This window comes from Pelodiscus sinensis, chromosome 19 (assembly GCF_049634645.1).
Source record: "Pelodiscus sinensis isolate JC-2024 chromosome 19, ASM4963464v1, whole genome shotgun sequence".
Taxonomy (NCBI): Eukaryota; Metazoa; Chordata; order Testudines; family Trionychidae; genus Pelodiscus; species Pelodiscus sinensis.
The window spans coordinates 18201825-18228368 of NC_134729.1; the positions used below are offsets into that span (position 1 = coordinate 18201825).

Consider the following 26544-nt stretch of genomic DNA (forward strand, 5'->3'; position numbering starts at 1 on the left):
TCAGACCGGTGCAGTATAAGATAAAGCTCACTAAGGTGGCTTTAACTGACTGGGTTACTTTCTGCCCCTGTGCGGGGCCCAGGGTTCCACTGGGCAGGTGTGTTTTATCATAAATAAGTTGCAAAGAACACACATGGGATTTTCTTTATTCCAGGGGTGTGTTTGCTGGCTTGGTGCTCCTCTGGGTGCAGGCCTGGGCTTCTGATTTGCCTCCTCACACCAGAACCAAGGGTCTTCCTGGTCGTTTGAGGGGGCATCCTAAGGGATGAAAGGCCGGTTTAAAGCAAACCTCCATTGGGTTGGCAGAAAGCGGACTGGGCAGCCCAAAGGGCTGGGAGGAGCCTGGTGGTTAAATGGGGCATGGCCTGTGGGCCTGCGCTGCTGGGACCCCGGGCTGTAAAAGCTCGCCGCTTCCTTAGCCGGCTGCTCCGCCCCAGAGCCAGCGCTGGGTACCAGCTGGCCGCTGCGAACGCGGCGCCTCCGCCCATTGGCCGCGTCCGCTTCCTTCGCCCAGCCAATGAGGAGCCGGCGCCCGGAAGGCCGCGCAGGCGCAGTCGCGGTGGAGGGCGATTCGAAGCGGCGATGGCGCTGCAGTGAGCGGGACTCCCCCCCCCGGCAGCGGCTCCGCGCGCATGCGCCCAGGGGAGCGGGTTCCCCCGGCGCGGAGCCGGCATGAGCCGCGCGGGGCCCGCGAGCCTGGCGGCCCGGCTGTGCGAGGCGCTGCACGGCGAGGAGGCCCCGTAAGCGCGTGGGGGAGGGGCGCGTGGCTTCAGTGGGGTGGGGTGGGGAGGGGGGCTCCCTGCGGGGGGTGTCACTGCATTCACTGCACTGGGGGCTAAGCCGTAGGTAGCAATGGGGGTCGCTGCACTGGGGGCTAAGCCGTAGGTAGCAATGGGGGTCCCTGCACTGGGGGCTAAACCGTAGGTGGCAATGGGGGTCACTGCACTGGGGGCTAAACCGTAGGTAGCAATGGGGGTCCCTGCACTGGGGGCTAAGCCGTAGGTGGCAATGGGGGTCACTGCATTGGGGGCTAAGCCGTAGGTAGCAATGGGGGTCGCTGCATTGGGGGCTAAGCCGTAGGTGGCAATGGGGGTCCCTGCACTGGGGGCTAAGCCGTAGGTGGCAATGGGGGTCCCTGCACTGGGGGCTAAGCCGTAGGTAGCAATGGGGGTCACTGCATTGGGGGCTAAGCCGTAGGTGGCAATGGGGGTCCCTGCACTGGGGGCTAAGCCGTAGGTGGCAATGGGGGTCCCTGCATTGGGGGCTAAGCCGTAGGTGGCAATGGGGGTCCCTGCATTGGGGGCTAAGCCGTAGGTAGCAATGGGGGTCCCTGCACTGGGGGCTAAGCCGTAGGTAGCAATGGGGGTCACTGCATTGGGGGCTAAGCCGTAGGTGGCAATGGGGGTCCCTGCATTGGGGGCTAAGCCGTAGGTGGCAATGGGGGTCCCTGCACTGGGGGCTAAGCCGTAGGTAGCAATGGGGGTCCCTGCACTGGGGGCTAAGCCGTAGGTGGCAATGGGGGTCCCTGCACTGGGGGCTAAGCCGTAGGTAGCAATGGGGGTCCCTGCACTGGGGGCTAAGCCGTAGGTAGCAATGGGGGTCACTGCACTGGGGGCTAAGCCGTAGGTGGCAATGGGGGTCCCTGCATTGGGGGCTAAGCCGTAGGTAGCAATGGGGGTCACTGCACTGGGGGCTAAGCCGTAGGTGGCAATGGGGGTCCCTGCATTGGGGGCTAAGCCGTAGGTAGCAATGGGGGTCCCTGCACTGGGGGCTAAGCCGTAGGTAGCAATGGGGGTCCCTGCACTGGGGGCTAAGCCGTAGGTGGCAATGGGGGTCCCTGCACTGGGGGCTAAGCCGTAGGTAGCAATGGGGGTCACTGCACTGGGGGCTAAGCCGTAGGTGGCAATGGGGGTCCCTGCACTGGGGGCTAAGCCGTAGGTAGCAATGGGGGTCCCTGCACTGGGGGCTAAGCCGTAGGTAGCAATGGGGGTCCCTGCATTGGGGGCTAAGCCGTAGGTGGCAATGGGGGTCCCTGCACTGGGGGCTAAGCCGTAGGTAGCAATGGGGGTCCCTGCACTGGGGGCTAAGCCGTAGGTAGCAATGGGGGTCACTGCACTGGGGGCTAAGCCGTAGGTAGCAATGGGGGTCCCTGCACTGGGGGCTAAGCCGTAGGTAGCAATGGGGGTCACTGCACTGGGGGCTAAGCCGTAGGTGGCAATGGGGGTCCCTGCACTGGGGGCTAAGCCGTAGGTAGCAATGGGGGTCCCTGCACTGGGGGCTAAGCCATAGGTAGCAATGGGGGTCACTGCACTGGGGGCTAAGCCGTAGGTGGCAATGGGGGTCCCTGCATTGGGGGCTAAGCCGTAGGTAGCAATGGGGGTCCCTGCACTGGGGGCTAAGCCATAGGTAGCAATGGGGGTCACTGCACTGGGGGCTAAGCCGTAGGTAGCAATGGGGGTCCCTGCACTGGGGGCTAAGCCGTAGGTAGCAATGGGGGTCCCTGCACTGGGGGCTAAGCCGTAGGTAGCAATGGGGGTCCCTGCATTGGGGGCTAAGCCGTAGGTGGCAATGGGGGTCCCTGCACTGGGGGCTAAGCCGTAGGTAGCAATGGGGGTCACTGCACTGGGGGCTAAGCCGTAGGTGGCAATGGGGGTCGCTGCACTGGGGGCTAAGCCGTAGGTGGCAATGGGGGTCCCTGCATTGGGGGCTAAGCCGTAGGTGGCAATGGGGGTCCCTGCACTGGGGGCTAAGCCGTAGGTAGCAATGGGGGTCACTGCACTGGGGGCTAAGCCGTAGGTGGCAATGGGGGTCGCTGCACTGGGGGCTAAGCCGTAGGTGGCAATGGGGGTCCCTGCACTGGGGGCTAAGCCGTAGGTAGCAATGGGGGTCGCTGCACTGGGGGCTAAGCCGTAGGTGGCAATGGGGGTCCCTGCATTGGGGGCTAAGCCGTAGGTGGCAATGGGGGTCCCTGCATTGGGGGCTAAGCCGTAGGTGGCAATGGGGGTCCCTGCATTGGGGGCTAAGCCGTAGGTGGCAATGGGGGTCGCTGCACTGGGGGCTAAGCCGTAGGTGGCAATGGGGGTCGCTGCACTGGGGGCTAAGCCGTAGGTGGCAATGGGGGTCCCTGCATTGGGGGCTAAGCCGTAGGTAGCAATGGGGGTCCCTGCACTGGGGGCTAAGCCGTAGGTAGCAATGGGGGTCCCTGCACTGGGGGCTAAGCCGTAGGTAGCAATGGGGGTCACTGCATTGGGGGCTAAGCCGTAGGTAGCAATGGGGGTCACTGCACTGGGGGCTAAGCCGTAGGTAGCAATGGGGGTCCCTGCACTGGGGGCTAAGCCGTAGGTAGCAATGGGGGTCCCTGCACTGGGGGCTAAGCCGTAGGTAGCAATGGGGGTCCCTGCACTGGGGGCTAAGCCGTAGGTAGCAATGGGGGTCCCTGCACTGGGGGCTAAGCCGTAGGTGGCAATGGGGGTCACTGCACTGGGGGCTAAGCCGTAGGTGGCAATGGGGGTCCCTGCACTGGGGGCTAAGCCGTAGGTGGCAATGGGGGTCCCTGCACTGGGGGCTAAGCCGTAGGTGGCAATGGGGGTCCCTGCACTGGGGGCTAAGCCGTAGGTGGCAATGGGGGTCACTGCACTGGGGGCTAAGCCGTAGGTGGCAATGGGGGTCCCTGCACTGGGGGCTAAGCCGTAGGTGGCAATGGGGGTCCCTGCACTGGGGGCTAAGCCGTAGGTGGCAATGGGGGTCCCTGCACTGGGGGCTAAGCCGTAGGTGGCAATGGGGGTCCCTGCACTGGGGGCTAAGCCGTAGGTGGCAATGGGGGTCCCTGCACTGGGGGCTAAGCCGTAGGTGGCAATGGGGGTCCCTGCACTGGGGGCTAAGCCGTAGGTGGCAATGGGGGTCGCTGCACTGGGGGCTAAGCCGTAGGTGGCAATGGGGGTCCCTGCACTGGGGGCTAAGCCGTAGGTGGCAATGGGGGTCCCTGCACTGGGGGCTAAGCCGTAGGTGGCAATGGGGGTCCCTGCACTGGGGGCTAAGCCGTAGGTGGCAATGGGGGTCCCTGCACTGGGGGCTAAGCCGTAGGTGGCAATGGGGGTCCCTGCACTGGGGGCTAAGCCGTAGGTGGCAATGGGGGTCACTGCACTGGGGGCTAAGCCGTAGGTGGCAATGGGGGTCGCTGCACTGGGGGCTAAGCCGTAGGTGGCAATGGGGGTCGCTGCATTGGGGGCTAAGCCGTAGGTGGCAATGGGGGTCGCTGCACTGGGGGCTAAGCCGTAGGTGGCAATGGGGGTCGCTGCACTGGGGGCTAAGCCGTAGGTGGCAATGGGGGTCCCTGCATTGGGGGCTAAGCCGTAGGTGGCAATGGGGGTCCCTGCACTGGGGGCTAAGCCGTAGGTAGCAATGGGGGTCACTGCACTGGGGGCTAAGCCGTAGGTGGCAATGGGGGTCGCTGCACTGGGGGCTAAGCCGTAGGTGGCAATGGGGGTCCCTGCATTGGGGGCTAAGCCGTAGGTGGCAATGGGGGTCCCTGCACTGGGGGCTAAGCCGTAGGTAGCAATGGGGGTCACTGCACTGGGGGCTAAGCCGTAGGTGGCAATGGGGGTCACTGCACTGGGGGCTAAGCCGTAGGTAGCAATGGGGGTCCCTGCACTGGGGGGCTAAGCCGTAGGTAGCAATGGGGGTCGCTGCACTGGGGGCTAAGCCGTAGATAGCAATGGGGGTCATTGCATTCCTTGCACTAGGGGGTTAAACCACAGGGTTTCACTGCATTTATTTCACGGGGGGGGGGTCTAAGCAGGTGGTTTCACTGCATGCACTGCTCTAGGGGAGCTAAGCCATAAGTAGCAGTGGGGTGGGGGGGGCCACTGCTTGCCCAGCACGGGGAGGAGGGCTTAGCCATAGGTGGCAGTAGGGTGGGTGTGACTGCACTCCGCATTGACAAGGGGTCAGCAGGCCGGCTCAGTGTGCAGTGGGGGGTTGCTGCCCTGAGGGGAAGGGCTCCTTGCTGGTATGGGGGTGCCCTGGGACACCCTGTCGGGACAAGAAGGGGCTCCCTGCACTGGTGACAGGAGGTAGCTCATCGCCTATAAAGGGAGGGCAGTTCACGGCATACTGAGGGGCTCCCTGCGCAGGAGGAAGGGAAGGTCGCCGGGCACGCTGCAGTGCGGGGAGGCTACCTCCACTGGGGTGAGTGGAAAGGGAAGGAAAGGGACGGGATGGGCCGCTCAGGGGAGGAGCGGACTCCCCGTATTCCCTCGCTAGCAGCTTTCTCCCCTGGCGCCGACTGCGGGGCTGTTATGCCATCGAGCCCCATGGAGAGGGTGACCCAAGCTGACAGGCCTGTGGGGCTTGTGTGGGTGAAAGGCTGCCGGGTTAACCGAGTAACCATCGTGCTGCCAGAAGCAGCGTTCATAAAACCTGGTGGAGAAATAGCCAGGCTTGGCGGCTCGCTGCTTGTCAGGTTGCCTGAGCTTGGGGTGTCTGGAGAACCCAGTTGTGTCCACGTCCGTGGAGACCCGCAGGTATCCGCAATTGTGCCGGGTTCTAGATACGACATTTGTATCCACATTGGTAAAAATGAGCTGCAGGTATCCGCCTCCATCTCGGCGGAAGCAGGGACCCGTGGATATAGAACGGGTATCTGTGGATTTGCAGGGCTCTAGTTATCTGAGGAGACTGTGTCTTCGTATATCTCTGAGTACCTAAGAGTCACATGAGAGTGTATCTAAAAGGGTGTTACAAGGAGGAGGGAGAAAAATTGTTCCCCTTGGTCTCTGAGGCAGGCCAAGAAGCAAGGGGCTTAAACTGCAGCAAGGGAGGTTTAAGTTGGACATCGGGAAAAACTTCCCAACTGTCAGGGTGGTAAAACCTGGAATAAATTGCCCGGGGAGGTTGTGGAATCTCCATCGCTGGAGAGATTTAAGAGCAGGTTGGACAAACACCTGTCAGGGATGATCTAGACGGCGCTTGGTCCTGCCGTGAGGGCAGGGGATGGACTCGATGACCCCTCGAGGTCCCTTCCAGCTCTAGTGTTGTGTGATTTTAAGATGCTTCTGAGCATATCTAAATAAGAAATAGTAGCCTCGTGGTTAGGGATGTTAGGGTATAACTGCTTAAACGGTTAACCGATAAGCCTGGGCTCATTGGTTACTATTAACGGTTACATGCTGGCTCCCACCCCGCTTTTGGGGAGCCGGCTGCCACCCTGCCTTGCTGGCACTGCTGTATCAGAGCCAGCAGCATGGGGGTGTCAGGGAGTCGGTGTGCACTGGGAGCCAGCTTAAAAGCCAGCCCCCAGAGTGCACCGGCTGTTGGGATCTGGCTGCCGCTCCACGCTGCTGCCTCTGTATTGGAGGCAGCAGCATGGGACAGCAGCCGGCTTCAAAGGAGTGGGGCCAGCAGGGGCTGCCCTAGACTAGCTGCCAGCAACTGGAGCCCTAGGCGAACCATGCCATCGGCACCCCCACCTCCAAACCCCTCAATGATATTGTGCCACCATTTGGTGCCCTAGGTGACTGCCTAGTTTTCCTATATGGACGGGCTGCCCCTGGGGGCCAGCGCCCCTGCCCTCTTGCTCCCAGGGAGCTGGCTGCTGCCCTGTGCTGAGTGCATGTAATGGTGTAACCCCATTTTCAGCAGATCCACAGGTACCCAATTTTAACACCCCTACTTGTGGGCCTTGCAGCTCTGGGCCTGCATTATGCCGTCGTGTGGATTCCTGTGCCACGCAGGCCATGCTTCACTTGAACACAGACAATAACATTTAAGGCCTCTTTGCAAACTGGACTTAATAGTCCTTGCAGTTCCAGGGTCCAGCCGTGAATTCTGCTTGCATGCTGCTTCCCCAGAAAGTAACCGGGTTAGTCCGGCTGGTGGTAGAACGCTCCTTCGTGGTTATTTCGCCCCTTCGTGTGTTTACGAGGCGGTGATGAGTTTCATCAGCAGCTCGCAAAGCAGCTAGGGATTGACGTATGGAGAAACTGAGGCATGGAGGGGCCCGTTGTTCCTGCCTAAGGAGGTTAGGTCCCTCACGTGTGGGGAGTCAGCGGGTGTGCTGCTGGTTGTAAGGTAGAAACGAGGATGTCAATACAATACCCCATATCTTGCCAGGAAACCAGCTAACTGATCCCAGAGACGTAAGGAGAGATGTCTGGACTTGTTAGAAGCTGGGAGGTTTTCCTACAACAGTAAGAAGGGGCGGAGCCTTTGCCTTCTCGCTGAAAATAGCCCCCTCCCCCCGTCCCCGCTCTCGGGTTGAATCAGGAAGCACACATCTGGCGTGCATGGGAAAGCGGTCGGAAGTGTGGAGCGCTGCACCAGATGTTGCCTCCGCAGCAGCAAGAAGTTTGTGACAGGCGGCTGCTGGCGAGCGCCTGTCGTGTGCGTTGTTTGGAGGAACAGGAGTTTGTTACGATTGTTGGGACATCCGAGTGTCTTTGTCCCCGCTCTGTGAAAGGCACAGAGGTGACACGTGGGTGCACTTGGAATGTGCCCCTCCCATGGGTCCCCCGCCCGCATTTTAATTGCCCCCACCTGCCTCTCTGGAGGGGGGGTTCCCTGCACTCCCTCCCCCCACGGGCGCCAGTCTCCCCTGGAAAGGAATGAGAAGAGAGAGTGTGCTGTTGCAGGCAGCTGAGTGGCCAGTTTGCCAAATTCTTCCTCTTCAGGAAGTGCTTCCTACAGGCAGGATCACAGCCCTGTCTGCCCCTCCCGCCATGACACGCCAGACCCGAATCAATACAGCCAAACAGACGAGTCGATTTTAATGAAATGCACAACGTAGCCCCGTGCACACGGCATCCCAGAACTGGAGACGTGCAAGAGATTCAACGAGGGCAGGAGGGACTTGGCTGTACGTTTTAGGTGGCGGATGCTAAGCGCAGCAACACCAAACCCTCACGTAGATTTTAACTGGGGTTGTCAGTGGAATCCATCTTCAGGGGTGCACCAGGCCCCCACCAGCCCGCCTGGAGATTTCCAGGGGGCAGAGAGAAATGAAAATCGTGCCAGCAACGTCCCCTCAACTGATAGATGCATCTTGAGATGTTGCAGTTGTATATCTTCCAGCACACCCACTAGGGATGTGACCGACTAGTTGCTTCTCTCTTCCCCCTTGCTTGCTGCCTCTGTCAGAACGGCAGCAAGCAGGGGCCTGCCCCGGTGGTCCCCAGCTGGCTCTGGGCAGCACACTGCATTTCAAAACGGCAGCACTGCATGGAGCCCGGGGTCAGCTGGGGACATCCCCCTCCCCTGCTGATCCCGAGCTCCATGTGGCACTGCCGCTTTGAAACGCCACGGGGAGCACGGAGCCAGCGGGGACTGCTTGAGTTCTCCGCTGGCCCCGTGCTCCCCGCAGCGCTTTCGCTTTTGAAGTGTAGCAACGGCCCTGGGAGGAGGCGCCCTTATCGACGAATCGAACTATTCAATTAGCTCTTTAATGGAAATTTAACATCCCTGACACCCGCCCGCGTGAGATGCTAGACTTCTCCAAAATGGCAGGACGACAGTATTGCTGTCTCCTTCTCACGGAGTGGGATGGCTATTATCGAAACTTTAAGCGTGTTGCCGCTGCCCCAAAGAGCTTCGATCTCCTGGGGAACGGTGTAGTCCCGCCGTGTGACTGTCCCACGTGGGTTGTGTGTCACTCGATGTCCTGTTGTACACCTCCAGGCTCGTGGAAACGCTGCTGAAGCAGGGCGCGGATCCTAACCTCGTTCTGCCGGAGGGAATTGCAGCAATCCATCTGGCCGCAGGCAAAGAAAGGGAAAGCGGGGTTCGCTGTCTGAAGCTGATTCTCCAGTACGGTGGAAACCCAAATGCCAGGTCATTCTTTTTTATTTGGGGAGGAGGGGGGATTTTTTTTTTATTAGCTGATGAAGTTCATTTTGTACAGGTTGAACTCCTCCGGTCCAGCACTCTCTGGTCCGGCAACCTCCGTAGTCCGGCATGATTTTAAATTAGCCAGGTGTCCGTTATCTGGGGCGTGGCCTTGTTTCCTGTGGTCCCGTAAAGTTTGGTTACAGACGCCAGTCCTGGTTCTCCGTGTTTATTGGCGGGGGCGGAGAGAATGCATGTAGTCTGTAGCATTAACGGATAAGCTTTTGCTTATCCGTTATAATCGACTACACTATTACATCCCTAGTTTATATCACGCCAGGTTGTCCAAGGAGTTTATGTAATCCTTCTGCAAGATTAACTCAGTTGCAACTAGCGGGTCCCTCCTAATAATATAACGCAGAAGCGGCTTGAGCGCCAGTCCAGTAATCTGTGACGTGTAACCCAACGCAGCCAAAACAGATGGCTCAGGTCTGTCTGCTGGATAGCCCGGCAGAGTAGGTGCGTTCGTGCAACTACAGTCTGGTCCCGAGACCTTCCCTCCCTTGTTCACCCCTCTCTGTCATTCAGACCGTGTGCACGTTTAAAAAAAAAAATACCGGGACGTCTCACCATGTTACGATGCCGCTTTTCAGAGGGGCTGCAATTTGTTCCGCCCCGAAAACCAAGTGCGGCTTTGGCAAAGCAACGTTCACGGATCTGTGCCAAATAAGATTGGGAGGCGATGCAAAAAGGCATGTCCCACGCCAGACCCCAATCAAGGGGGCCTTCCTCATCATGCTACGTCCTTTGCCGTGTTTTCATACCCATCGTGGCATTTACAGATCTCTTGTCCCTTAAAACCCGTTGTGACAGCGCGTTCCCGTCTCCTGCACCCCCGTAATGGCACGAACAGACTCCACCAGCCAGTAGCATAGAGGGAGTTTATTGCTTCTCCAGGATACAGCCCAGCACAGATGGAATCTGGTTCCAGGGCAGGCCTAGGATGCCTCAGCCCCCCTTGAGATGGGGGAGACTGGGCCCCTAAATCCCAGCCCCTTTCCCTAGGCTGTCTCCTCCATGCTCCCAGACAGAAACTAACTCTTCCAGCCCTGCCCCCCAGCCAGGGGCGGCATCCACCTTCCTTTGTTTCTCTCCCTGGGGGGTAGCTGGTCGGACAGGTTGAGAGACCCTTTTTGCATAGTGACTCATCCCCTGCCCTGCTGGGCCGTGCTACAGACAGCAGCCAATGGAGGTCACCCACTGCCCAGTGTAGCAACCAGCAAGGTACCCCCGCTACGTCACACCCGTGCCAGCCAAAGGTACCGGAGTAGAAACCAGGGGTCTGTGTATTTCAGGTCAGTAGAGGGACTCACGCCACTGCACGTAGCAGCTTCCTGGGGGTGTTACAAATGCTTGAAGCTGCTGCTGAGGAATGGAGGGGACCCGCATCTGGAAGACCAGGTTTGTGTCATTGTGGTTTCGGTGAGCCAGGCTCTTCCCACACGGAGGGACAGGCGTGTCGGAGGCCTGGGGCGGATTCTCCGACATTGTATCCAGCCTTCTAGGCGGCATCTTTCTACTTGGGGCCTTGTCACGCCGTCTCAGCTGGTGGGCTTGAGGCGAGATTTCCGGGGGAAGGTTCTCGGGCCGAGGTTGTGCTAGACGCAGAGCTAAAAGTAAGCTGGTGCGGCGTTCCGGCAGGGAGTGAGCCGGCTGCAGCACTCGGCATAGGTGGGAAGCAGGCAGCCAGGCAGGTCAGAAGGGCTGGCTGGGGGCGTCCCACCCGACCTGGGACTGTCCCAGCCCTGAGCAGGGTTCCCGCTAAGATTTTGCAACCAGTTTTGGCTTGTGCAGCAATATTGAGGTCATGGGCGCTGGTCTGGAGGGGGCCACTGTGGCGCCCAGTTTATTAACACACGCACGTTCCCGGCTGCTGGAGCTGAAACTCCCTCTTCCCCCCCCCCCCTCCATGTCCCGTTCCTGGCTGCCGGAGCAGACCCCGCCCCAGCAGCCCCCTCACCCTGCCCACCGGAGCAGCTGCTGGCTGCACGGCTCTCCAGAGGAGGTGGGTGGGGGAAGAATTTTTTCTGTGCAGGCATGCAGCTTAGCGGGAACTATGGCCCTGAGCACCCCCTCCCTCCCAACAGCTCCTAGGTGTGGGGGGAGCGCACAGGGCTCCATGCACTGCCCCTGCCCTGAGCATGGGCTGGGAACCTGCTGCTGGCTGCTTCTGGGCTTAGCCGGGTGTGCGGGTTGAGGAGAGGCAGGATGCTGCCTTACTGCCCCTGCTGTCCGGGATCCGCTCAAGATCAGCCCCTCCTGCCCCCCCCCCAAAGCTGGAGCCCCCTCCTGCCCCCCAATGCTCAGCCCCACCCCGCAGCCCACACTCCCGTCACATGCTGTCAGGTCGCGGCATCAACGATTTTCTTCAACTGGGGCACGAGACAACCGTTTTTGCAACCTCCTGATTTAAAAACGGCTGCTCCCTTAGGCCTGCACACCCCTGCCTGCAGCACGCTGCCAGGCCACGCCCCCAGATGCTAATAAGCCCCGCCCCCGGGGTTCCCCACGCAGCAGCAGGGTGAGTGGCCCAGCAGATGGCTGGCGCCGGCCCGCAGTGACACCGTCCTACTGGGGCATCCTCACCGCAGCCCTGGTTCCAGCTCCGGCAGCCGCTACGCGGTCCGGCTGGCGGGGCCACGCGATGGGCGGCTGCAGCGCTCAGGAGGGGCCCCACATGCAGCCGGCTCCGCGCAGCCCTCCTGTGCAGGGAAGTGCTCTGCGCTCAGCTGGCGGCGGGGGGGCAGTGGCAGGGCTAGGTGAAGGGGGCGGGGCAGACACAGGTGGGGGCGGGGCTAGTGCTGGGGGTTTTGCAGGATGCGGGGTTCTAATAGGGGAGCTGACACTGGGGGCCTCTGGGGGCGGAGCTTGTAGTGAGGGGCTAGGGGGGCAGGGCTAATATTGGGGACTGGGAAGTGGCATGGGGGGATGGGGTGCAGTGGGGCTCTGGAAACCAGAGGTTGCAACTGAGGTGTTTGGGGGAGGGGCCTGGCACTAGGGGGCTCTGAGGGCAAGAGGCTGGCTTTGGAGGGTTGGGTGCCGGGGACTCATGAATATGCAAATATGCAAATAAAATGTTGCTGGTCCGCCATTAGTTTGTGACTGGGTTGGCCGGTCCCCGGGATTAAAAAGGTCGGGAACCGCTGCCTTAGAGACGCTTTTCCTGTGTCGCTGGGAACCCCTCCTGCATCAAGACCCGCTTTCGTCCAGCCTGAGGCTCGGCGAGTCTCCAGGGCTACGCCCAGACCACATCCCTTTTTCGGAAAAGGGATGTAAATTAGACGTATCGAAATCGCTAATGAAGCGGGGATTTAAATATCCCCCGCTTCATTAGCATAAAGATGGCTGCCGCTTTTTTTCGGCACGGCGCTTTGTCGGAGAAAAGCGGGAGTCTAGGCACTGATCTTTCGAAAAATAAAGCCTTTTCCAAAAGGTCCTGTAAACCTCATTTCATGAAGGATAAGGGATCTTTCGAAAAAGGCTTTATTGTTCGAAATTTCGAAAGAGGCTTTATTTTCTGCAAGATCAGCGTCTAGACTCCCGCTTTTCTCCAACAAAGCTCCGTGCCGAAAAAAAGCGGCAGCCATTTTTATGCTAATGAAGCGCGGGATATTTAAATCCCCGCTTCATTAGCGATTTCGATACGTCTAATTTACATCCCTTTTCCGAAAAAAGGGATGTGGTCTAGACATAGCCCAGGCGTGGTGTCCTAGCCGAGTAGCGCAGCCTGCTCCCCGTCTGCACGTGGGGGGTTTCCAGCAGGGTCTCTCCCCGTGAGTCGGGGGGGGAGGGGTGCGTGTTTACCGCCGATTTTGGTGCCTTTGCCCTTCAGGATGGCAACCGAGCGATCGACCTGGCGCTGGAGCAGGGCAACAAGATGTGTGTGCAAACCCTGCAAGGCTTCCGGCACGTCTGTGTCCCCGAGGAGGCCGACGGAGCAAGCGAGCAGGCGTGTGAGTGCCGTCCGGGCTTCTGAAGGGGGGGTCGGGTCCGTGCTTCCCAACGGCAAATGCCCTTCTGGCTGTGGCGTGAGCAGCAATTGACGCATTTTAAAAAAAAGAAACCCAGCGTGTAGCACGTTCCCTGCAGTAAGCGCTGGTGAAAAGCTCTGGATTGTGGGCCACGCTCTCTCTGCAAACTTCCTCCTGCATCCCACGCTCCAGGTAGCTCAGCCCTGCGTTGGAGAGACACCACGAGGGAACCGGTTTTTTGGTCCCTCTGCTGACTAGCAAGGCGCTGAACCGCTCACGGAGGTGCAGCGCCTGATGTGATTGAGAAGCAAAAGGCTCTGGATCCCCCTCTTCCTGCCCTGACCCAGCTCCGTGGATGCTCTCAAGCATTTGCACGTATACCAGGGGATAGAAATGGTGTCCCTGGCCTCTGTTTGTCAGAGGCTGGAGAGAGATGGCAGGAGCCAAATCGCTTGATCATTGTCTTGGGTCCACCCTCTCTGGGGCACCTGGTGCTGGCCACTGTGGGCAGACAGGCTACTGGGCTAGAAGGACCTTTGGTCTGACCCAGTACGGCCGTTCTTATGTTCTTATCTGCTGTCTAGGAAAAGCCAGGCAAAGGGGATCGCTGCTCTGTGTTGCTTTGACGATGATACTCCGCTCACATGCACATTTCAAAGTGCTGCACAAAGGAGAGCAGCAGTATTATCCCCATCTTACAGGCAGGGAAACTGAGGCACTGGGAGACTTGATTCCGGTCAAAAGCCAGGCAAAGGGGCTGGGAGTAGAACCCAGGTGTCCAAAATCCTTGCCCTGTGCGCTGTTCCCTCGGCCACGCTGCCTCCTTTGGATTTGGACCATGCTTGGATATGATCTCCAAGGACGTTACAAAGGAAGCCGGCCGGCACGCTGCGAGGTGCTCCCCGTTTAACGCAAAGTCACCCCCTCCCGAGTCGGGAATAGTTTCTAGGCACGCTGTTTGCTTTGCCGGCCAGGCGGTACCGCAGGTGAACCGCGGGGGCGTTGCATTGCGTGGCTTGGCTGGCACAGACGTGCCTTGAGGTTTTCCGTTTTACTGCAATGCACGCTGAGTCCCTCTGTCCCTTTCTTGTGCAGGCCTGGGAACCGTTGAGAGCTTCTTTTCCACGCTGACGGACGACTGCACGGAAACCAGCATCCGCTCCAGACTTTCTGAAGCAGAGCATGAGGCCGGCCCACTCAGCAGCACCCAGAAGTGCCGGCCGGCCAGAAGTCCCAAGAACGCTTGTGACTACACGGCAGCTGCCAGTGCAAGTGGCCGGCTGAGTTGGATTCCAGGGAAAGTCGACAACACGTTGACCCTTTGTGCCTATTCCTGCTCCGGGCATCCCCGGGTGTCTGGCCTGCCTCAGCCGCTGCTGTCCAGCACTTGGCTGTTAGCCAGGCATGAGCCTCAAGAACTCGCTTCAGGCTTGTCTCCAACACAGGGTCTCCTGGAGGATGAGGTGTCTGCGTGTCTTTCCTCTGAGACCGACGATGGCTTGACACCACCCGGCTCTGAAGACCCAACTGAGAGCAGCCGCGGACTGTCTTCCCAGCCAGCTCCGTGCCAGGATGAATCCGTTTCAAACAAGCCCCCGATCTCTTCTCCCTCGCAACATTGCCCCACGAGTCTTGCAGCGCCGGCGCGGAGAAGGGTCAGTTTCTGTGAGTCCCCTAAAATGTCCCCGAAAAACCCTTCCAGGCCACGCGGCAACCCCAGAGTTAGCGACACCCATGGGACTCTGCACCTGTCCCGGCTCAGTGACTCCCTTGATCTCGAAACATTAGTGAACGGCCAGGAAGGCTTGGACGTCACGTCCCCCGACCACGTGTTCCTCTTCTGTCGGGCCAACTCCACCGCCATCTCCGACTTGGAAAAGACAGTGATGCAGCCGGCGCGCCCGGGCAGGACCCAGGACGGTTCCGACTTTCTTGCCGCTGCCGGGCAGGTGCTGAGCGGAAGCTTGGAGAGCAGCGGCAGCCAGTACGGCAGCTGTGCCAGCGAATGTTACGTGAGCGCGGCAGACGCGTCCGACCGCCCTGAGCCGGCAGGGAAAGGCGGCTGTTCTAGCCGAGAGGGGCGATGTTGCAGCTTTTCTCTCTGTGCCGGCGATGAACGTGCTGGTTCCAGCTGCGTTGGCAGTGGAGAGGGGAGTTCACCGGAGCACTCGGGCAAACAGCTGCTGCCCAGCGCCGTAGGGCACAGCCGCGAGGAGCTGGTGGACCCGCCCTCTGCCATGGACGGAGTTATGCGGCACCTGTCGCAGAAGGCACAGATCACGGGAGAGAGGCACGTCTGGGCTAGTTTTGAAGCATCCCAAATTGTTGGGGGTGGCTCTGGTTTGACCCCCACTGCGAAGCTGCCTTCCGAAGGCACCTCCGACGCTGTACGCGAGTCGCTACCGAGCCCTCCCCGCGAGTTACCGGCGGAACATGCCGCTCGCAGAGGCTCCAATGTCTTGTCGACATGGGCGCCACGTCCGCCGGCGCCGTCTGATCTCGCAGTAGAGACCGGCCCTCGGGCAGCTGCCTCCTCTGTGAGCGGCAGGCAGGGTTTGGCAGACGGGGGTCCGAGGGGTGAATTGAAGGGGACGCTGCTTTGCACCCTGGGCGGTCTCTCCGCAAGGCCAGGACTGCCCGGTAGCCAGTGGGGAGCAAGAAAAGCCGAGACTCCGGAATGGGATCCCTCTGCAAATCCGTCCGATGTGGAGACGCCGGACGCTGGGCCGCCAGGCGGGGCTGCGGAAAGCGATCCGAGAGAGGAAGAAAGGAGCAGCAGCCCCTTCGGGGGGCCGTCGCTGACCCTTCCCAGTCTGAGCAGTGAAGCCGACACCTTGGTGATCCAGCGCCCGGCCAGTCCCGCCGAGGGGCCTGGAGAAGACGCGGCCTCTCCGTCGAGCGAGACGCAGGAGACGTTCCCCACCACGCCCTCCCTGCCTCCGATGCGCCCCCGGCCCTGCCACGTCACCCCCAGAACAAAGAGCCGCTTGACCTCCGCGGCGCGGGATGGCAGCTCCTCTTCGTCGCTCTTTGACGAGACCCTGGAGATGCCGCGGCGGCCCAGGAGAGTTAGGAGCCCCCCGGGGACGCCTCGGACGCCAGTTGGCCCAGGCGGCGCTCCGGTGGGGAACTGGGTTGCTCCGGGGGGTGAAAACGCGTCTTGGGGAGCAGAAGACACGAAGGACCTGGATGCTACTGAAGTCCTCACAAAAGCCACCGGGCGCTTGGGGTCCTCCCCTGCACCGAGTGGTTCCCCAGAGGCCAGCCCCACGGTGCTGCTGGACGCAGAGGGGGGCACCCCTGACCAGTCCTTGCCCTGTCACAACGGGGAGGCCGGGCCAGGTGCTGCCGGCTGCCGTGACCTCCCTCCCTGTCCCTCCGCCTCCAGTCCGGACCGACCGCCGCTGCTGAGCGAGGACGGGGAGGACGACTGTCCGCACCAGGCCGCTCTCGCCCAGCCGCTCGCTGTCGCCCAGGCTGAGCCGGAGGCCGCGAGAGACGAGCGCAGCCCGCAGAGGGAGCATCCTCGGCCGCAGCGGGAGGCCAAGAGGCAGCCTGGCCCCTCCAGGGTGAGTTTCAGCCGGCTGTCCTGCGGCAGGCCTTCGGGGGCAACGGTAGCAGCTGCCCACTTCTCGGGGCGGCTGAGCCCTGTGCCGGACTCCTGCGGCCAGGACGTCCCCCTCTCGCCCGGCGGCCGGCCCGCCAACCTCAGCGCCCGGGAGCCGGTGGAGTATCTCTACCTGGATGAGGAGGAGGGCTACGCGCTGATCGAGCGGCACGTCCCGTGCGCAGACGCCACCTCCGTCCCCGCCGACACGACGAGCTCCGAGGACACGATCATCTACGACTGGAGAGCCTACCGGAGCAAGCTGGCGGGGCAGGAGAACCAGCCCCCGCCCTGCGAGTCCCCGAAGGCAGCCGCCCGGCTGCATTGCCTCTCCGACGAAGCCCTCCTGAGGAAGCTGAGGAAGCTGGGTGCGGACCCCGGGCCTGTTAACAGCCTAACGAGGCAGCTCTACGTGCAGCTGCTCGACAGACTGATGAAAGACCCGACGGCGCAGGCCAGGAAGCGGGCTGCAGGTAAGCAGGGGGCGGAGCTCCTAGTGGAATGGGTCTGTCAGAGACGCCGGATTTAGGCCCCGTCGACATGGGAAAGCCACCCCTGTGTAAACGGATTTCGATAAACCCTGCGGAGTCCTTCTCCCACGTAAGCCGGGGGCCTTTGGGGCTCGCCCAAGTGGATTGGGACCCTGGAAGAAGCCCCTCGCTAATTGAACTCCGTGTCGAAGCAGGTTTCGCTAAATCGGTGTAAAGAAGCGCAGCTTTCCCATGTAGACAAGATCTGCCGCGTACCCATAGAACCGTTTTTTCTGTTGCTTCTTTTCCAGGCCCCAGGCCTGGTCTCGTCTACACTAGCCCCGTCTTCACGGGGGGGATAGGTCTGCCTCACTACGTCACTCAGGGGTGTGGATTTTTCACACCCTTGAGCAACATAGTAGGGATGTAAGCAGATAGTCGCTCCCTGATAGAGGTGGCAAAAGAGGGGAGCAGGAGCCGGTGCTGGCTTAAAAGCTGGTTCCCCCCAGCACCGTCTCCGCGGGGGGCAGGGAAGGTGGAGCCTGGTCCCAGATGCGGCACTTCTGCTTTTTAAATGTATTAAGAGCCCGATGGCTCTTAATACATTGAAAAGGCAGAGCCGCAGTGGGGTTGGCTCCTGGGGTCGGGCGCTAACCCCGCTGCGGTTCCGCGGTGCCCCCCACTTATCGACTAGACGCCGTTTAACATCCCTACAGCACGGCTGGGTCGGCCACGCGGACCAGGCCTCCGTCTGCTGTAACCCGAGATAAGGGCCCACCCGGCCTTTGGCACCCGTGGAACTGCATCCGGGTCAGCTCTCGCCCCAAGTCCAAGCCATGCGGAGGTTTGGAAGGCGCGGTGGAGTCCGTGTGGCTGCGGCGACCTCCGCCCGGAGCGCCTAGTCGGATGTGCCGGGCCGGTGATTAAGGGGCGGGACACCCCGTTGGGTCTGTGAGCGGTGGGTGATCCCTTGGCTTGGGGAGGCAAGCCCCTCCCCTAGCCCCGCCCACTAGAGCCCATGCTCCCCCCCCTCCCCCCACTGGCCTGCCTGCCCAGCCTCCTTACCCCCCTCCCGATGTGGTTACTGGCTCTTGCTCCCTCCTTGCCCTCCTAGCACCCCCGGCTCCAGAGAGCCAGTGGGCGGCACGGCCCCAGCCTGCCCCGGCCCTGCCGCTCCGGAGAGCTGTCCAGCAGGCGTGGCACAGGGCTGGGCATGGGTGGGACCAGGCAAGGCCGTTTGGGAAGTGCCTTCCCCTGCCTAGCCACCCCGGTTGGGTCCCGGAGCCGCTGGGGCAGTTTGGGGTGGCGGGATTCCAGGCCTTTGCTGATCCGGCTGTCCATTCCCCCCCCCCCTCTGCGCCTGAGCCAGGACACAGCCCGGAGCTGGCCGCGGTGCTAGAGACCTTTCAGATCCCCGACTGCCAGGCCGACGAGATGGCCCTGTCCCAGCAGTTCGACCAGCCCGACAAGAGCCGCAAGTGGAGGGAGGGCGTGCTCAAGTCTAGCTTTAACTACCTGCTGCTGGACCCCAGGTATGGCTCCTCCGCCAGAGGCTTTTGCCCCCTCCCTCGCCGAGGATCGACCCGGCCCTTCGAAGGGGCAAGGCCGCGGTGTGCAAGCCCCGCCTCCGACCTGCGTTACAACGGGGCCGCCCTGCTAGGAGAACTGTCCCTTCGGCCCCACGCTGGGTGGGCAAGCCTGGGCGCCCGGCCCCCGTATCCCCGGGGGGGCCGGTTCTGCCGGGTTCGTAGCAGCAGGGAACCGCCGGCCTGAGATTTCCAGAAGCGACTGGCAGGGGTGACGCATGGGGGGGGGGGGCAAGAGGCCATAGTCTCTGGATGGCCCGGGGAACTATGGGGGGTGTGTCTGGCGCCCACAGCGGGGGTGGGGCCCTCCCCTGGCAGTCGAGGGGGGGAGCAGAGCAACCCGGCTTCCCTCCCCCAGGAAGGAGGGGTGGTCGTGTTCGCTGGCGGGAGTTGGAGCTCAGACAGGGGCCACGTTGCTCCGCTGGAAGCGGGGAGGGGCGGGGGGGGCGACCACTGCTGCCCCGGCCAGGCTCCCAAGCCAGGTCCTTCAGGGGAGAGGGTTGGGGGAAGAGGCAGGGTGGGGTGGAACGGGGGGGGGGGGGGGCGGAGGGAGGTTACCCCAGCTAGGGGTGACTCATGGAGGAGTCACAAGAGGGGGGCTGGTCCCGTGGCCCCCTCACCCTAGTGACTGGCGGGGGGGGGGGGGGGGGTGCCGTTGTGATGCTGTAAAAGAGCCGGAGCCAAGAACGACATCGGGACGGGGGCGGGGGCAGCCGCCTGCCAAGAAGCAGCTCAGCTGGGGGGGCCGGTGAACGGAGCATCAGCTGAGAGCAGACCCTTCCCCGGCAGGGTGACTCAGAACTTACCCCTCCGCTGCCACCACCTGAGCCAGGCCGACTGCTTCAGGACCTTCGTCCAGGCCATCTTCTACGTGGGCAAGGGGAAGCGCTCCCGCCCCTACAGCCACCTCTACCAGGCCTTGACTCACCACCGGGGCGGGAAGAAGCAGGTAACGGGGTGGGGATTCCTGAACCTGGCTGCCACCAGGGGGCGCTAGGCCCTAGCCCAGGCCGGTGACTCTTGCCAGCCCCTGGCTCATCTTAGGGATGGAAAATCCCGTTTATCGATGAACCGATGAAACGTGGTTAGAGCGGGGCCCGCCGTGGACAAGGGCTACTCCGGCCGGGCTGGAGCAGCCCCTCCCGGCGTGCTCTTGCCCCATGCCTCCCGCCCTGACTCCCCCTCCCCCCGCACCTGAAGCCTTCGCTTGGGCCCCACCCCCAAGTCTAGGCAGCCCCCCAAAACTTACTAGTCCCCAGGCTCCCAGAAGAGTTCATCTGGGCCCGGGGATAAGCCCTGAGAGATCCCCTCCCCCCCGATGGGGCTGGAGCTCGGGGGGGCGGGATATGGGGGGGGGAGCCTGGGGGCTAGTAGATTTTGGGGGGTTGCCTAGACTTGGGGTGGGGCCCAAATGAGGGGTGTCACTTGGAGCCAGCTCAGCGAGGGGGGGGGGAGGTTTGGTCCGACCTAAAACCGGTTTCCCTGCCCGGCGATAGAGGGTGACCGAGAAGCTACCAGGGGGCGACAGACCGGCCCCTCCTGTCCTGTCTGAGAGATGGGCAGCTCCTTGGGGTCCGAGGTCTCTGGGATGGGCCCTAAGGGGATCACTCGGGGCCGCAGAGGCCTGGCAGACTGGGGCCCGAGACCTCCAAAGGGCTCCCGTGCTGCAAGGCCGGGAGTCCCCATGGCCTGTGTCCCCTGCAGGCAGGCCCCAAAGTGCAGCACATCCTGGCGATCTGGGCGGGCGGCCAGGGCGTGATCTCCGTGCACTGTTTCCAGAACGTCATCCCGGTGGAAGCCTACACGCGGGAGGCCTGCTTGGTGGATGCCATTGGTAAGCTTCCCTCGAGACCCCTAAAAGATGCCCCACGTCGGCTGCTCCCCTGGGGCCTCGGGGCGCTGTGCTTTAGAAGGGGAGAGGCTGGGCTCTGAGCCCCTAGCCTGGAAGCTGCCACCTTTGAAACTGGATCCCCCCCCCCCCTTCCAGGACCTTGAGGAAGTGGCCGCCGTGCTCTGTGCCTCAGTTTCCCCATCTGTGACGACTTACCTCCTGCTGGGTTGGAATGGGGGGGGCGGAGGCGGCTTGTTTCTATTTGTTCTTGATCACATGAGAACTTTGATCTCTTCGCCCTCCTGAGCTTCTAACCCTCCCGTTCCCTGAGGTCCGGGGATTGGAACCTGGGACAGAGGGGTTACACTGTTGGGCGAGGGGGGAGTGATTGCTTCTACTGCAAAGCAGGTTTAACAGCGTCCCTCTCAAAGCCCGGCTGGCGCGCTCTGCTTCCTGGTTTCCGTGTCTCTGGCTTCGACGGCAGCGGGGAGCTCTGGGAGGGGACACGTTTCGCGGGGTCCTGCCCTAATCGTGGTGGGACTGGGCTGAACTCAGCAGGGTGACCCATGCTTCTCCAGCACCCTCCCCCCCAAGAGGCCGCCGTTTTGGCTGGAACGGGAAGCGATGATGCTGACGGATGGAGGTGGAGGGAGGATCAAAGCTACATGCTCCGTAGCTAATGGAACCCTCCGTCCCCTGCCTGCTGCAGACGACTCTTCTGATCCACCTGCCCCTTCCCCTCCCAGGCTTACAGATGCTCACCAACCAGAAGAAGGGGGATTACTACGGCGTGGCGGCCAGCTGGCCCATGCGGCGCCGCCGGCGCCTGGGGATTCACATGCTGCACAGAGCCATGCAGATCTTCCTGGCGGAAGGGGAGCGGCAGCTGCGCCCTGCGGACCTCCAGGTGGGGCAGTGAGGGCGTCCCTGAGCTCCGGTCGGACGGCTCGCGGGGGGCACCGGGAGAGCGGCGCGCTTACCCAGCCGGGGTCTTGGAGTTCTTCGCCACCGGAGGCTGAGCTGAAATTTGCTGCTGTGGAATTGAAACCTCCCTAGAGAGGGAGGGAGGGGGGGAGACACTAAATTGCACTTCGCCGCCTGCCGGGGGGGATTTCTAATCATTTGAAATGTGAATTAAATTTGTCTTTTATCTCTGCCGCCCTGCGGCTTGGCAGGAGCCCTAGTGGACCACAAGCTAAATAGGAGTCAACAGCGGGACGCTGTTGCAAAGAAATCGAATGTGATTCTGGGCAGCATTCACAGGAGTGTGGTGAGCAAGACACGAGGAGTCCTCCTGCTCTGCTCTGTGCTGATTGGACCTCAGTTGGAGTCTTGTGTCCAGTTCTGGGCCCCACATGTCAAGAAAGAGGTGGAGAAATTGGAGAGGGGCCAGAAAAGAGCAACCAGAATGATGAAAAGTCTAGAGAAGATGATCTGTGAAGGAAGGCTGAAGGAACTGGGCTTGTTTAGCTTAGAAAAGAGAAGGCTGAGAGGGGACAGGAGAGCAGTTTTCAAGTATCTAAAAGTGTGTTACAAGGAGGAGGGAGGAAAATTGTTCTCTGTGGCCTCTGAGCATAGGACAAGCAGCAATGGGCTTAAACTGCAGCAAGGGAGTTTTAGGTTGGACATTAGGAAGAACGTAACTGTCAGGGTGGTGAAACACTGGAATAAATTGCCTAGAGGTGTGTGGAATCTCCATCCCTGGAGAGATTGAAGAGCCGGTTGGACAGACATCCATCAGGGATGATCTAGACGGTGCTGGGTCCTGCCATGAGGGCAGGGGACTGGACTCAATGCCCTCTCAGGGTCCCTTCCAGTTCTAGTGTTCTATGCTGGGGAGCACATGGGGGTTTTACAGGGCAGCGAGTGGACTTGCTAGACCATCAGCGGAGGGGGGAGTTTTAAATGTGCCTGTTCGTGCCACCAACTGTTCTTGATTTGGCCTGTGGCATCGCGCATGGCGAGGGACGTGCTGGAAGTGAGGATCCTGGGACACTGACCTCATTCCGGCTGCCCTCGGCCTGCGGTGGCTGCCGCTAGGGTGGTACCTTTCACACCCTGCCCGAGTTTATGCTGCTTTATGGGGGGTTTTTAACTTTTTTATTTTTCCCCAAATTGTGTGTTTTTAAAAAATAAATCACTGTGGCTCCTAGCACACAAGTAGAAACTCCCACACCTGCCTGCCGGGATCTGATCGGGGTCTTGGCTTGGCCCTGGCGGTTCTGCTTTGTGAAGCAAACCATGCAGGACCGTTCCTCCACCCCGAAGTGAGGGAGGTGTTGGGTGTCCCTGTTCCTTCCCTCCTGTAGCTTGATCCCTCTGTGCAGCAGCAATCTTCAGACGAAGCAGAGCTGGTTTTCTCACACCCCTTTGAACCGATCCGGGCCGCTCTCGGCGCTAGGGCGAATAGATTCCCTTGAGACCGGGAAGCTTCCTGCCCTGCATGTAAGATGCTACTTACTTCACTCATGCTTTAAAACACGGTGGGACGTCAGGCTGGCTCGGACCAAAGGCCCATCTAGCCCAATGTCCTGTCTTCCCACAGTGGCCGGTGTAGGGTGCCCCCAAGGCAATGGACAGAACCGGGAACTATCAAATGATCCCTCCCCTATTGCCCATTCCCCAGCTTCTTACTGAGTCTAGGGGCACCTCTCCTACCCATCCTGGCTAACAGCCAGTGCCAAACCTGTCCTCCATGAATTCATCTAGCTCTTTTTTGGAACCCTGTTTGTCATTCAAAACATCATCTGGCGAGGAGTTCCACAGGTTAACTGCCCGCTGCATGGAGGAAAACTTCCTTTGGTTTGTTTTAAACCTGCGACCTGTTAATTTCATTTGGTGGCAAACACACACACCCTCGTTCTTATGGGAACACATCAATAACTTTTTCTTATTCACTTTTCCCACACCAGTTGTGAATTTATAGACCTCTGTTGTACCCGAGTCTCCTCTTTCCTAAGCTGAAAAGCCGTTCCTAACCCTCTGAGAGACGAGACGAGGCCTGAAGAAAGGCTGAGGTTTGCCACCTCCCTCGCCTGTCACTGTATTAATGAAGTCCCACATGATGAGAATATAATAGGTATTTACTGTATGAAATGGCACTCGCACAGGTCGCCGTTAACAGGTGGATTACAGTGCACAACTTCCCTTCGCTTTGCCACACGGCGAGCAGCGCGGAGGCCAGACTCCATAGCAACGCACACTTCACAGAACCTGTGCCACCGGGGGACACCGAACAGTCACCTCGGCCCAGCAGTGCGGCTTCCCCGCCCTGGGCTTCCCAGTACGAGTCGGGAGGCGGGGGAAACAGCTCTTAGGACGCAGCTCCAGGGAGAGGCTGTCAGGGGTCAGGCAGCCTAGTGAGCGCAGCTGGGGTCTGTCGGCCGGGGACTGGGGGTTACAGACAGGTCTCTGCGAACCTCTTAGTGGGAGAGACCCTGAACCAAAGCGCACGCCTCTCTGCAGAATAGCTCCTGCCCTCCACCCATCTGTGGGGCTAGCTGAACCCACCTTGCACTAGGCATGTGGGGCAGGGCTGCACCCTGGTGACCCATCCCCTCTTTGCCCCACACCTTAGGCAGCCGTTATCCCTCAGTGCCAAGATGGTGCTGTTTGGAGCTGGGAACACGTTCCACCCACTGGTGTAAGTGAAAGCATAGACAATAGAGAGGGGGAATCGGCCCCCATGTGCCTCCTTCGCTGGGGGCAGTTGCTCCCCACAGGTGCCGTGGTTAGAGGAGGGATAGTCTACTGCAGAAAGCAGAGATTTTGTGCTTCTGTGCCGGCGTGCTCTTCTCCAGCTGGCTCCATGGCTGTGCCCTGATCACACGCTCCAGTGCAAATCCACTCTGTCCGTACAACTGTTGCTCCATGTTCCTCATATCATGGTGCGACTGCCCCGTCCGCTGGCTCTGCCCAGCTTCAGAACCACAAACGGGAGGCAGGTGTCTGTCTGCGGCGTCGCCCCTAACTCATAACCCCTTCCCCCTTGCCAGCTGCCGGCTCCTTTTCCTGCTGCTCCTGGGTTGAGCTGGCTGAGTTGCGGATCCTCCCCAAGATGCCCACGCAAAACCTCTGCAGAGAAGCCACTGTCACATGGCCAGGGCTTCCCCGACCGCCAGGAGATCGTTTTCCCACCCAGCAAAACGCGGCAGATGTTTAGTAGCGCGCAGCAAGAGGCTGCGCCAGGGTCCATTCGACAAGGCCGGGTTACTTTGAAGCAGGCACAATGTAATTCGCAGCAGGCGACTGGGCCGGAGCAATGAGGTTACGTCTCCCCCCTGTGCTTTCCCGACTGGCCAGATCTTGCCTGACCCGTTCTACGTCTCATTCAGAAGTGCCTCTGAGCCCCCCCCACCAAAGACTCAGTTTGCAAAGGGAGAAGTCCCTGTGATTCCTGCTTGGCTGGTCCCTACCGAATGGAAGGTGGAGGTGGAGCATGCTGGCCTGAAATAAACCAGAAGGCTGAAGGGTCAGGTGGCTGCCCCGAAGCATGAAGGACCCCAAGGATAATAGAGCCGCTGTAACGGGGCGTCGTCCAGCCATGTGAATGACAGTGGAGGTGTCTAGATGCATTAGGCTAGAGCAGTGGTTCCCAGCCTTTCTGAGCTTACGGACCCCTTTTCAATGTATTAAAATTTCACGGGACAGTTCCCACACCCCGTGGGAGAAAACAAAAGGGAGGACGTGCCCGATCCAAACATTTAAAACTTCCCACGCACCCCCTGCAGTATCGTTGTGGACCACCAGGGGTCCACGGCCCACAGGTTGGGAACCCCTGCTCTAGGGGTTCCTGCCTGCACCCCACTGGGTCACCCACTTCCCTGGAGGCAAAGTCACCTGGAACCGTCGTTAAAATTCTCATTATGAGACACACGGGGCCAGAGAGCAGAGCGCTGGGCAGGGGCCGGGAGCCCGCTCTATCCTAGCCGTATGGGTCAGGAGCAGCCAGCGATCAACACCTGCCGATTCCTGGGGGCGGGTGGGTTGTGGGGGGTGGGCCACGCTCAGCCTGGCTTCCTCCCGGCTGGGACCTGCAGGCTCAGGAGACGGGTCCCGTGCCGGGAGGGCCGGGGCGAGGCCGCGGTGGCTCCTGGGACGATTGTGCTCTATGTTAGAGACGCCGGGGCCACCATCCTCCGCTGTCCGTGCCAGGGATGCGTGTGGCTGGAGCCGGCGTGGCCGTGGCACAGTGGCACAGGGCGGGCACAGAACCCCCTCCCACGGCTGGCACTTCGGGAGCGCCGCAGCCCTGGCTGCGCACGAGAGCCGGGAGCCAGCTTCGCTGAGGAGGCCCCCAAACGTCCTTCAAGCCACGTGGCTCAGCTCGGCCACGTGGCTCGGCCCCCTTTGCTTCCTCTGCGCTGCGGAAGCCTTCACAGGACAAAGCGGCTGGTCTGGATTTCTTTGGTTTGGAGGACAGCCCAGGGAAGGGAGAGCTGCCTGAGCCCGGCCTGGGTGGTGCCGCGTGCAGGGCTGGGTGCGCAACCGTTCGCCCGCAACGTGCTGCTCCTTTGTGGGCCCTCAGCCGGCGGAAATCCAGCCGGGGGAAGGAGGAAGCAGACCGGAGGCCTGGCTGCGTGGGGCAGAACGGCCCAGCTCTCCTGGGCAGGCCTCCAGCACAGAGCAGCCCCCCCCTCCCAGCCAGTCGTCCCCCCCCCCCTCCACCAGCAGCTCCAAAGGAGAGGTGGAAACGTTTCCTTCTGGGTCTGCCGGTGCTGCAGCTGGCCCCTGTCCAGCCGGCCCCTGGGGGACGGGTCGAAGGCTTGCTGCTGTCCCGGTGGAGGGGGAGCCCCCAGAGCCCATGGCTCAGCTCTTGGGACGCCTTCTCTGGCGCCGACTCGGCCCCCTGGCTGCTTCTGATACAGAGGAAGACCCGCTGGGCCGCCGCAGAGGGTCCTTCTTCCACATCGCTCGCGTCTGTCGGTAACGGGACTGTCTTCGGTAATTACCCCTTCGTTACCCACAGCGCTCCACACGCCCCTGGCCGGGTGACTCGCCCCCCGGTGGGTCGGGGTCCAAACGGTGCGGCTAGTGGGGGCCGGACGTGCGCCTGGCTACAAGACGGCATGTCTCTGCCTCGCAGGTGGGCGCACCCCGCTCCACTCAGGGCCGCCCCACAGACACCAGGGCGGCTCCCACGGGAGGAACAAGAGGCCGGGCCCGGCCCCAGCCAAGGGAGTCTTGTCGCAAAGCCGGCTGG

The 26544-nt window shown here is 61.1% G+C and overlaps 1 protein-coding gene across 2 annotated transcripts; it reads left to right on the forward strand.

Moving 5' to 3' along the window:
* The first annotated feature begins 122 nt into the window (after nt 1-122).
* On the forward strand, nt 123-22515 carry ANKLE1 (ankyrin repeat and LEM domain containing 1). Of its 2 annotated transcripts, XM_075902775.1 has the most exons (9): nt 123-740; nt 8671-8823; nt 10173-10278; nt 12710-12830; nt 13944-16928; nt 18295-18457; nt 19301-19460; nt 20216-20345; nt 21089-22515. In XM_075902775.1, the coding sequence occupies exons 1-9, from the start codon at nt 673-675 to the stop codon at nt 21259-21261; spliced, it is 4059 nt and encodes a 1352-aa protein (XP_075758890.1). In that variant the 5' UTR covers nt 123-672; the 3' UTR covers nt 21262-22515. The 2 variants fall into 2 exon arrangements, with proteins under 2 accessions (XP_075758890.1, XP_075758891.1); XM_075902776.1 differs by lacking the exons at nt 18295-18457; nt 19301-19460; nt 20216-20345; nt 21089-22515 and adding an exon at nt 17642-17878.
* The last annotated feature ends 4029 nt before the right edge of the window (nt 22516-26544 follow it).